The sequence below is a fragment of the Tupaia chinensis genome, unplaced genomic scaffold (genome assembly GCF_000334495.1).
Source record: "Tupaia chinensis unplaced genomic scaffold, TupChi_1.0 Scaffold143796_1, whole genome shotgun sequence".
Classification (NCBI taxonomy): Eukaryota; Metazoa; Chordata; class Mammalia; order Scandentia; family Tupaiidae; genus Tupaia; species Tupaia belangeri.
Window position 1 is genome coordinate 1,677,536 of NW_006203646.1, and position 11,411 is coordinate 1,688,946.

Genomic DNA, 11,411 nt, shown 5'->3' on the forward strand with positions numbered 1-11,411 from the left:
CCCCCTAAAAGAAAAAAAAAAAAAAAAAAAAAAAAGAAACAGTCATGTAACAGATCAACTTAGTAGTTAATACCCAAGTACATCCTAAAACTAATCTTGGCAGATCCACTAGAAAGCTAGTCCTTTAAGTGACTATTGTTGGCATGTTGTTCTTTTTTTTTTTTTATGGCCAAGTTGGGCATTTGGATTTAAATGTGCCCCCATTAAATTTTAGCCACATTCTATGAGAGAGAATTTTAAAAATATTGATGATACTTATTTGACGTGGTGATAGAATTGTTTTCTAACGTGTATATGAACCTACCCATGATATTACCTTTTTTTTCCTTTGAGAGGTTTTTGCTATAGGGCGCATGCACTCACCAGAAAGACAGAGACAGACAGAGAGACAGAAGGCGAGAACTCATCCCCCCACCCCCACCCAGGGAGGATGGCCACACCACAATCCGTTTTCCTCCATTCTCCTCTCAGGCTCAGGATCTTGGGTACGCACTCACATGCGCTCAGCGTGAGTTTAAGCCGCCAGGTGGGGACTCCAACCATGGTTGACTACGTGGGAGTCCAGCGACATAACCATTACACTATCTGTTGGACCTGATATTACCTTTTTTTATTGCTAAGGAGAGAGGGGGGACAAAGGCATGGCTTCCTTTTCTTAGATCCCTCACTTTCATAAAAGGTCATCAACTCAGAAAATTTTAAAAATCTAAATGCCTAGGACCAGGTGGTGGTACAACTGTACCCACATGGGAAAGGTTTTGGATTCAAGTCTCAAGACTTCCCTGAGTATACCAGGTAGGTACCTGTGATCCAGGTTGGCTGAGACTGGGGATGGAATGTGGCATGGAGACCTTGTTGTGGGTGCCTGTTTCTCTTTCTCTTTTGTTTCTCAATCTTTCTCACTCTCTCCTGCTCATGGAAGAAATAAATAAACTTTAAAAAACAATAATGGCTATCAACACATTTGGACTGTTCACTTGGCAATTATAGAATACTGTAGTCATACCTCATACATAGGGGATACTTTCCAAGACCTCCAATAGATGCCTGAAATGGGGATAGTATTGAACCTTATATATACTATATTTTTTCTTATACATATATAACATATGATAAAATTTACTTTGTAAATTAGGCATAGTAAGAGATTAAAAATAATAACATACAATAACCATAGCATAGTGGTTAAGCACTCTGCATAGGGAGCCAATCCCACATGGCCTACCACGGTTCAAGTCTTAGCTCCAGTGGCTTGAAAAACATGTCAGGCACATGTGCATTCATGCTTCAAATCCTGACAGGATGGAGAAAGGAAGAAAAAAGGAATTGCAGTGTTCCGTGTCCTATTGGGGTATATTCTCTGTCAAAATATTCCATTGTAGAGAACCAGCAGTTAGCGTAATGGCTATGTCGCTGGACTCCCACGTAGTCGACCACGGTTCGTGTCCCCGACCCGGTGGCTTAAAACTCATGCCGGGCACGTGTGCGTGTGTGCCCAAGATCCCGAGAGGAGAATGGAGGAGAAGGGATTGCGGCGTGACCATCCCCTCTGGGGGGTGATTTCTCACTTTCTGTCTCTATGTCTCTGTCTGTCTGGCGAGCGCACGCACCCTATAGCAAAAACCTCTCCGAAAAAGAAAAGAAAGTTAAAAAAAAAATTCCGTTGTACTTTACTCATCACCTATTTGCAGATTGCAGTTTACTACAAGTGACTGAAACCATGGGTAAGGGGGTACTACTATATCTGCAACCTAGGGATTGACTTGAAGCATGTATTTTCATTCCTCTAAATCTATTTAATAGAGCATGTATCAGGATCACCTGGTCAGCATTATCTCATATTCTTTCATCCTACCTCTGGAGATGATAATTTATTAGTTCTAAGGTATTAAAGGCACTCTCAGGAAGGCTCCCATTGATTGTGATGTAAATCACTGTTCCAGTTACTATTCAAAGAATTATCTAAAGTGCTTATTTGTAACAGGTTCTCGGCTACTACTCCAAAGCTACTAATTGAGACTCTGTAGAAACGGGTCTCTGAAATCTCAGATGATTCCTCCATGCTAACCTAGAGAACCACACCTTCTAATTCTGTCCTTGGGTTAAACCAAATGTTAGGAATGCTACTTATTTTCTGTTTTTTGTTTGTTTTGTTTTGTTTTAATTGCCAGGAGGGCAGATATGCTTGCTAGAGAAAGAAGAAAGCACACTCCTATGGGGTGTGGTCACGCCACAGCCCTTTCTCCATTTGTCCATCCTATTTAGATTTGGGACACCCACATACCCTCACCCAGGATTTTTTTTCAAGCAGCTGATGCTGGGATTCAGACCATAGAAAGCCTCATGAGATTCAGCTCATTTATCTGCTGGGCTATGGAGATGGCCCTCTGTTTATTTCATTCTGTAGTTTGGCTTCTTCCTTGACTGCTTTAACTGAGAATTATAGGGAAAAGCATGAAATTCATTGTTACCATTCAGGACATCCTCATATGAGAGGAATTTGTATGGTTTCAATAACGAGAATTGTTATGTTTCTCCCAATTGGTAGATTTGCTTTTATGTGTGGACAGTATGAATCATGGACTAATAGTGTGTTTGTTATGCTTTACTTAGCAGTATGGAAGCTCTGAGCCAAATTTGTAACCTGCCTTTGCATCAGGGTGGCTTAATCAGCTTTGAAGACCTGTTTTAAATTTTCTGTTTAAGTTGAAGTCAAAGTTGCTTACAGATCAAATAGACCTATTTAATACATTATTACAAAGAATTAGTCATCCCGTCAGAATCTGCCCTTAACGTTTTTAATGATATAGTCCTTTCCAGATGTTTTGTTTGTTTTTGTAGTTTGCTATAGGGCACATGTGTTCACTGAAGAAGAGAAAGATGGGGAAAGTGAACATGAGAAGTAACCCTACAGGTGGTCCACCACACTATAATCACTTCTCTTCCATTCTCTCAGGATTTGGGGCGTGCACACACACACACACACACCCCTAGCATGTTTCGTAAACCATAAGGTCCAGGACTCAAATCACACAACCATGTGGATTCCAGCTGCTTTTACCTTTATGCCTCCTGTCAGCCCCAGTTCTTTTTGTTTGTTTGTTTGTTTGTTTAATTGCCCGAGGGTCCATCCACACATGCATGTGTGCATGAGAGAATACACTCCACATACCAATGGGGTGTGATCATGGTTCAGTTCTTTTTCCTACATTTCTCCCTCCCATCAGGATTTTGGGCACACAAGTGCATGTGTCCTGTGTGTTTTCCAAGCCACCAAGGCAAGGATTTGAACCATGGTAGGCCATGTGGAATCTGGCTTCCTATGCATAGCACTTAACTGCTGTGTCATGGGGCCAGACTTTTTTTCTTTTAATCTTAATGTTATGTCAACTTTATTGTTAAATCTAGTCTTCCTAGAATGTCCATTTAATTTGACAATAATTTTGAAGTAAGACTTTTTAAAGAATTATTTATTTATTTATTTAATTCCATTTGTTATTATTACTTTTAATTTGACCAGATAGAGACAGAGAGAAAGGAGAAACAAGAAAGCAAGCTGCCAGGTCTGGGACTCGAACTGTAGTCGGCCACTTGGGAATCCAGTACCTTTAACCACCACGCCACCTGCTGGCCCAAGCAGTCAGATTTTTTTTTTTAACTCCATAATTCCTAGGTGTGCATGATGACTACCATTTACTATCATAGATTAAATTTATTACTGATAACCAAAAATTTTCATCTTTAAAAATTCTTTAGAGTGGGGCCAGAAGGTGGCATGGTGGTTGAGACTCTCACATGGCCTACTACACTTCAAGTCTCAGACCTTGCTTTCTCACTTTCTCTCTTTCTTTCTGGTGAGCAAATGTACCCTATAGCAAACTTAAAGTTAATAGTAAAATATTTTGAATTTTTTAAAATCAGGGACCAGAGGGTGATGTGGTGGTTAAGGGCACTGGACTCCCAACATGGCTGACCATGGTTTGAGTCCCTGGCCTGAAAGCTTGCTTTCTCATTTTGCCTTTCTCACTTTCCCTTTCTTACTCTGTTCCTCTCTAGTCAAATTAAAATAAAGTTAAATAAAATAATTCTTGAAACAAAATTTTAAATCTTCATAGTAAGAATTTATGTAAAACATTAAAATATACTAAGCATGTATATATCTACACACATACTGCATGTGTATATACACATATATTATTCAGTCATTCTTAACTAAGGGTGTGGATGTATGAGTGTATTTATGGGGCAGAATGGAAGGAGAGTGATATTAAGATGCCCTTTTCTGGGGATACAAAATTTACCAGATTTGTTTGTAACGTACATTATCAAAAACAAATTAAGGCCCTTCCAGTGAATTGATGGTTAAAGCAGCTGGATCCCACATGGTAACTGTGCAGTTTGAGTCCCAGACCTGGTGGCTTAAAATCACTCCAGGCACATGTGTGTGTGTATGCCAAAAGTCCCAAGAGGAAAATGAAAGAAAGGATTGTGGCATGACTATCTCCCCTTGGGATTGGTTTCTTTTTTTTTCTGTCTCACTCACTCTGGTAAGCACACATGCCCTATAACAAAACCTAAACAACAATAATAAAAAAGATGTCTTTTTGAGCAAATAAAGGATTTGTGTTTTTATTTTAAAAGAAGAAAAAATGAATTAAACCATACTGCAATTTGCCAATAAATGGTATTCTTAATGCCATTGTAAAATTAAGCTATTATTTTGTTTCTTTTTATATTTATAATAGACTGAATTCTATGCTTAAAAAAATTAGCAACTTTATGAGGCAAATGAAATATGTTTTGAGAATAAGAATACAAATGGCACAAATGATATGATTTGCCTAAACTCAAATCTCCCATATCTCACTGGCATGGTATTTATTCCAGGTTATTAGCTGTGAGTTGCAAGCTTTAAGTCCCACAGTCATATTATTATTTTTTTCAAATTTAACATGTTATAGGACATTTCTACATATGAACAGGAAAGCATATGATGACAGGTTTGCATGTGATATGGCTTTGTTTAAATTTGGTTAGACACTGATTCTTAATGTGTGGGTTATACTTTACTCCCAAAGCAAAATTCCGTGACGTCTCTGGAATACTACCTGAGAATTTTTGTGTGCCATGTCGAAGAAACGTAAATGGGATAATGACTATGTTCGTTACTGGTTCACCTGTACAACAGAAGTTGATGGGACTCAACGTCCACAATGTGTGTTATGTAACTCAATATTTTCAAATGCTGACCTCAGACCGTCAAAACTGTCAGACCATTTTAACAGACAACATGGTGGTATAGCCGGGCATGATCTCAATACCTTGAAGCATATGCCAGCACCATCTAACCAGAATGAAACCTTGAAAGCTCTCAAAGTTGGATCTCATAAAGATCCCTTATTACAAGCATCATATCAGTTTGCATATTTATGTGCCAAGGAGAAGAATCCTCATACAATAGCTGAAAAATTAGTGAAACCTTGTGCACTGGAAATAGCACAAATAGTTTTGGGACCAGATGCACAAAAGAAGCTTCAGCAAGTACCCTTATCAGATGACATGATCCATTCTAGAATTGATGAAATGAGCCAAGATATTTTACTGCAAGTTCTAGAAGATATCAAAGCTAGTCCTCTTAAAGTAGGTATTCAGCTTGCTGAAACAACTGACATGGATGACTGCAGTCAGCTAATGGCATTTGTGCGATATATTAAAGAAAAAGAAATCATAGAAGAATTCCTATTCTGTGAACAATTGCAGTTAACCATGAAGGGACAGGATATCTTCTATCTCTTCAGAGACTTCTTTTTGAAGCACAAGATAGCACTTGATGTATGTGGTTCTATTTGTACGGATGGTGCCTCCTCTATGGTAGGAGAAAATTCAGAATTTGTTGCCTGTGTGAAAAAAGAGGTACCTCATATCATGGTCACACATTGTTTGTTGAACCCCCATGCACTTGTCACAAAGACATTGCCTATGAAACTGAAGGATTCTCTGTTTACTGTGGTGAGGGTAATAAATTTTATCAAAGGGCGAGCACCAAATCATCGTCTATTTCAGGCATTCTTTGAAGAAATTGGTATAGAATATAGTGTCCTCCTTTTCCATACTGAAATGAGGTGGCTCTCCCGAGGCCAAATGCTTACTCATATTTTTGAAATGTATGAAGAAATAAATCAGTTTCTTCACCACCAAAATAGTAATTTAGTTGATGGCTTTGAAAATAAAGAGTTTAAAATTCACTTAGCCTACCTTGCAGATTTATTCAAGCATCTAAATGAACTTAGCGCATCTATGCAAAGGACTGGGATGAACACAGTATCAGCTAGAGAGAAGTTATCTGCTTTTGTTAGGAAATTTCCATTTTGGCAAAAACGAATTGAGAAAAGAAATTTTACCAACTTTCCTTTTCTTGAAGAAATAATTATTTCAGATAATGAAGGAATGTGTATTACAGCTGAAATAACACTACATCTGCAGCAGTTGACCAACTTTTTCCATGGATATTTTTCCATTGGCAATCTTGATGAGGCAAGTAAATGGATACTGGATCCATTTCTTTTTAATCTTGATTTTGTCGATGATCGTTATTTATTGAAAAATGATCTTGCTGAATTACGTGCTAGTGGCCATATTCTAATGGAATTTGAGACAATGAAGCTTGAGGACTTCTGGTGTGCTCAATTCATGGTATTTCCAAATCTGGCAAAGATAGCTCTAGAAATCCTTATGCCATTTGCAACTACTTACCTTTGTGAACTGGGATTTTCATCACTTTTACATTTTAAAACAAAATCCAGAAGCTGCTTTAATATGAGTGATGACATCCGTGTGGCTATTTCAAAAAAAGTACCTCGTTTCTCAGACATTATTGAACAGAGGCTAAAACTACAGCAGAAGTCGTTGTAAGCTGGTATACTTTTTTAATGTATAATTTTAATATATTCTTAATACCATTGTAAAATTAAGCTGTAATTTTTTTTATATTTATGATAGACTGAATTCTATGTTTAAAAAGTTGAACAACTTTATGAGGCAAGTGAAATGTGTTTTGAAAAAAAGAACACAAACAGCAAAAATGATAAACACCACTGACTTGTTGATACATAGGATTTTCCTAGTTCTGAAGATCTATTTAACCTTTTGCTGTGATATATTAAAAAGACAGTCAAGCACTGGACTATTCAGCTAAATAGTACAGTATGCTAAGAATTGAGACAAGAGGAAAGAGATGACATCCCAACAGTTAAAGTACAGAATTACAGACCAAGTCCTCCCATCATTTGTGAAGGTTGTTATGTGAAAGTTAATGAAATCAGAAGAGTATGATGAAATATCATAGTGGGAGAAGGGGTGATCTAGCTTATATAAGACCTAATTTTAAATGTGCTTTTTGGAGTTCATCTCACAATGTCCATTTTGCTGGCTCCCATACTCTAAATATCATGATATTAATAAATATCCTAATATCATATTAGTCCCTACTTTTCTTCTTCTTTTTCTTTTTTTTTCTTGGAGAGGTTTTTGCTGTAGGGCGTGTGTGCTTACCAAAAAGAGAGAGAAAGAGAGACAGTGAGAAATTACCCCTCCAGGGGGGGATGGCCATGCTGCAATCCCTTCTCCTCCATTCTCCTCCCTGGATCTTGGGCACACACGCACATGTGCCCGGCGTGAGTTTAAACCACTGGGTCCAGGACTTAAACCACAGTTGACTACATGGGAGTCCAGCGACATAGCCATTACTCCAACTGATGGTCCCCCTACTTTTCTTCTTTTAAATTACTTCAGGACTCTAAATCAGAGTCTCCTGTTGAAAAGGAGATTCCAAAGCCTTACCCTAGAGATTCTGACTTAGCAGGTCTGCGATAAGGAAAAGAATGAGAATTTTAAACAGCTTCCAGATGGTTTGGGTAGATTCTTTGGTCCTCTAGCCTCATCTTAGGTTTCCTACAGTTGTTTTTTCTTTAACCTAATTTCCTCACTTCTATTACATAGAAGTATGTATGTTTCAAAGACGGTTCAAAATATTTGAGTGGGCTCAGGTATAAAGTATATGTAAATTAAGATGGGAGGCTGGACATTGGCACAAAGGCAAAACACAATGCTTTGGAAAGCTGACCCACATTAGAAAGTTCCAAGTTTGCATCCAGAGACCTCCCTGAATACACAAGGCACTTGAGTGCACCTGATGGGGTTGAAGCTAGTGATCAGTTGCAGAGTAGACTGTATGAGCTGCTGTCTCTGTTTCTCTTGCTCATGGAAGAAATTAATAAACCATAAGAAGTAAAACAAGGCCAGCTCATTTCATGGTGGTTAAGGCTGTTAGATACCACATAGTTGCACAGTCCAAGACCCAGACTCTGTGGCTTAAAAAACATGCCAGGCATATGTGAATGCATGCCCAAAATCTCGGCAGGAGGGGAAAACAGGAGAATGGATTGCAGCATGACCATGCTCTACAAGATGTGTTTTCTTGCTCCTGTTCCCATCTCTCCTGTGAGTGCATGTGACCTCTTTTACATATATATATAATAAAATAAAATGTTAATAATTTGAAATGAAGTCACTGGAGTATTTTAGGACTATAAAAAAATTTCTCATGGGAATCCAAATAGGTACACTTTTTTACAGTGATCATTTGGCAAAATGTATCTTTTCACTTTAAATAAATTAACATTTCTATTTAGAATTTTAGCATTTCAGTGAAGCACTACATGCTCAAGACTGGGGGAGGGGAGGGGAATGATATAGGGAATGCTGTAAGAAGAGCTATAGTCCCATTCTGTCCAATTACCTTAACCATACCTGCTTTAACTTCTTGTGGTTCCACTCATATCTAAAACATGTATGCATACCAAAAACATATAGCAATTTTGATATAGTAGTTTGATATTTGTAGTGTGACTGCTACAGATAACAGGTAAGGAGTGAATTTATAAAACATTCATCTCTCCTACTACTCCCATTTTTTTTTACTGTAGCACTAATTTTAGATCCTTTATTGGTTATTCATAGTCCTTTGAGGATTTTTCCCTCTAGGAATCTATGAAATGAAAAGAATCAGAGAAAGTCACGGCATTTTTATAGTAGTAGAAAATCGAAGGAAAAAAATAGAAGGGAAACAGAACCTGACTACCAAATTTAGATACTCCGTGAGTACTGCAAATCAAAGTTTATATATTTTTTTACTTTTTTTTTTTTTTCAAATAATTTTTTTACATTACGGGTGGAGCTGGTGGGAAGTTGAGGAGGGGTGGGGTGTGATGGAGAGCCCTGGGGTCTAGGGATGCAAAATGAGGCCATCTCTCTCTGCCAGTCCAGGCCCGCTTGGGGCAGGGTAAAGAGGAGCGAGCTCAATCTTGGATAGAGAGGAGGCAGAAGCCAGACAGCACCTTACGCTCCTCTTCACCAACCTCATGGCATTAAATATACAGAAAGCAACTCCACAGAACACACTATACAGGGAAGTCCTCCCTCTTAGCCCTGGGCTATGGGGAAATGAAGGGGCAGCTCTGGAAGACAAGGCTTTTGACACCATCACCATGAGGTGGGGACAGGCATCTTTGAACAGTAAATAAAACTCCAAATTCCTAGGCAGGGAAGTCCATCCATGTATGACTCACAAGATTTTGTGCTCCTCACAAGCCCTTGAACTATCAAGAATGACTGCCCTGAACCTAGTTGAGACCCTCCCTGCCCTATCCTGTGAGGCAGTGTGGGCCTGAGAAACAGGTAGGATGAGTCTGGTCCCCAAGTTTTCCCCCAGCCCAGGCCTTTGTCTTGGCAAGCAAGAAGCAGAGCTTGGAAATGAGAGCCTCCAAGAGCCCCAGGCTCAGAGGGGTCGAGTTGTGTGATTACAGACCAGGCGCCCCATGTCCTTGGTGGTGGAGATGGTGGAGCTGGCAGGGATAGAGGGTGGGTGGTGGTGGTGTCTGCGGAAGCCCTTTTTCTGGTTTTTGAAGAAGCAGTAACCCAGGTTGGCTACCAATACCACGATACAAGTGCCCAGAAGTTCTACAATAGCCACCTCCACCGAGCCTACATTGGGAAAAGCATTTTCCCACTATAGACCAAACACATCCTTCTTGGAGATGCCATGACAGGACTCCAGGTACTGCTGCTCCTCCTCGAAGTTGTTCTTGTTGCCATAATAACCACCATACGTGAAGAGGTCACAGCCATCCATGAAGTGGTTGTAGTTCTGGCAGGTCCACACAGTGCACTTTGTCACTGGGCAAATGAATGCTCTAGAGCGCTTCATTGCTGTATTTTTCACAGGTGGCCTTGTCAGAGGTGTCAGGGTAGTTGGGGGTGTCGTCACACTCCAGGAAGCCACTGATGCAGCTGCTGTTGCTGCAGAGGAACTGGCTCTGGTAACAGATTGCCAGAGCACACTGATTTGTGCCTTTCCACCAAAGGGCCTTGCCCATCCCATCAGGCTAGCATGCATTCATCTTCCCGAAAGCAGTTCTTGTTACCCAAGCAACCTCCTTAGATACAACACTTGCAGATCTGTTCTCTGGGGTTGTAGTACTAGCAGGGGAAGGCGGCCCACCTTGGTGGCAAGACAGTCGTCTTCTGTCTGTCTGGTGGACAGCACAATGACTGTGACATTGACCATTTTCTCTAGCTGCTCCAAGTCCAGCACAGTCAGCTGGAATAGGTATGTGCTTTCTTTGATCCTCATAGGTCCACCTGGGCCAGATCATCTCTCTCTATCCTGACATCTGTGTTGCCCTTCAGCAAGTGCCAGTCTGTGTTGTTCATACCGTTCAGCACCACGGGCTCTTGGGGCTATACTTCCCAGATCTTGGGGATCCTGAACCTTCTGAAGTCATTGGATCCCTGCTCAAGGAAGGAGCCGTGGCAGAGGAAGGTAGTTGGTGAAGCCCTCCAACTTGCACATGGCATTCTGGAGATGAATGCGCACAGGAGCTCCACATAACCACAGGGATGTGAACCTGGACAAGGTGGGCTCCAGCCATAATGCCGCCCCCCCCCCATTGCCTTCTCCCAGAGGAGTCACCTTCACAGTGTGTGCTTCTGGGTTCCGAGAGTGCTTGTGCCCTTGACACACCTGCAAGTGCTGAACAATGGGCCAAACATGCTCCAAGCCTGCTCTGCCTCCACCTTGGCCTCATGCTCCAGGCCCCCGATGCCTGCACAGGTGAGTGGGGTGGGACTGGGTGTCTGAAGTTTCTATTTTTCTACACAAAATTCAGCTGTATTGTTACCCATCAAACTGCTTTTAGTTTAAATGCCCTATTTCATTTTAAGATGCAGTTACAAAATACAGGTCCTCATTTTTCCTATTATAAGTTTACATCAGGAGCAGTGTGTGTGTGTGTGTGTGTGTGTGTGTGTGTGTGTGTGTGTGGCGGGGGGGGGTTGGGTGGTGGGGGGGGGTG

The 11,411-nt window shown here is 40.5% G+C and overlaps 1 protein-coding gene and 1 pseudogene across 1 annotated transcript in view; one reads left to right on the forward strand and one right to left on the reverse strand.

Annotated features, from left to right (window-relative positions):
- ZBED8 (zinc finger BED-type containing 8) overlaps positions 1-7,534 on the forward strand; it is a 9,531-nt gene extending 1,997 nt beyond the window's left edge. Inside the window, exon 3 of the mRNA XM_006165060.2 lies at positions 5,079-7,534. Coding sequence (XP_006165122.1) covers positions 5,128-6,912 — 1,785 coding nt within the window. The 5' untranslated portion in view covers positions 5,079-5,127 and the 3' untranslated portion in view covers positions 6,913-7,534. The remainder of the gene's footprint in view (positions 1-5,078) is intronic.
- A 2,301-nt stretch (positions 7,535-9,835) lies between these two features.
- On the reverse strand, positions 9,836-11,009 carry LOC102486012 (kunitz-type protease inhibitor 1 pseudogene; annotated as a pseudogene).
- Positions 11,010-11,411: the final 402 nt, after the last annotated feature.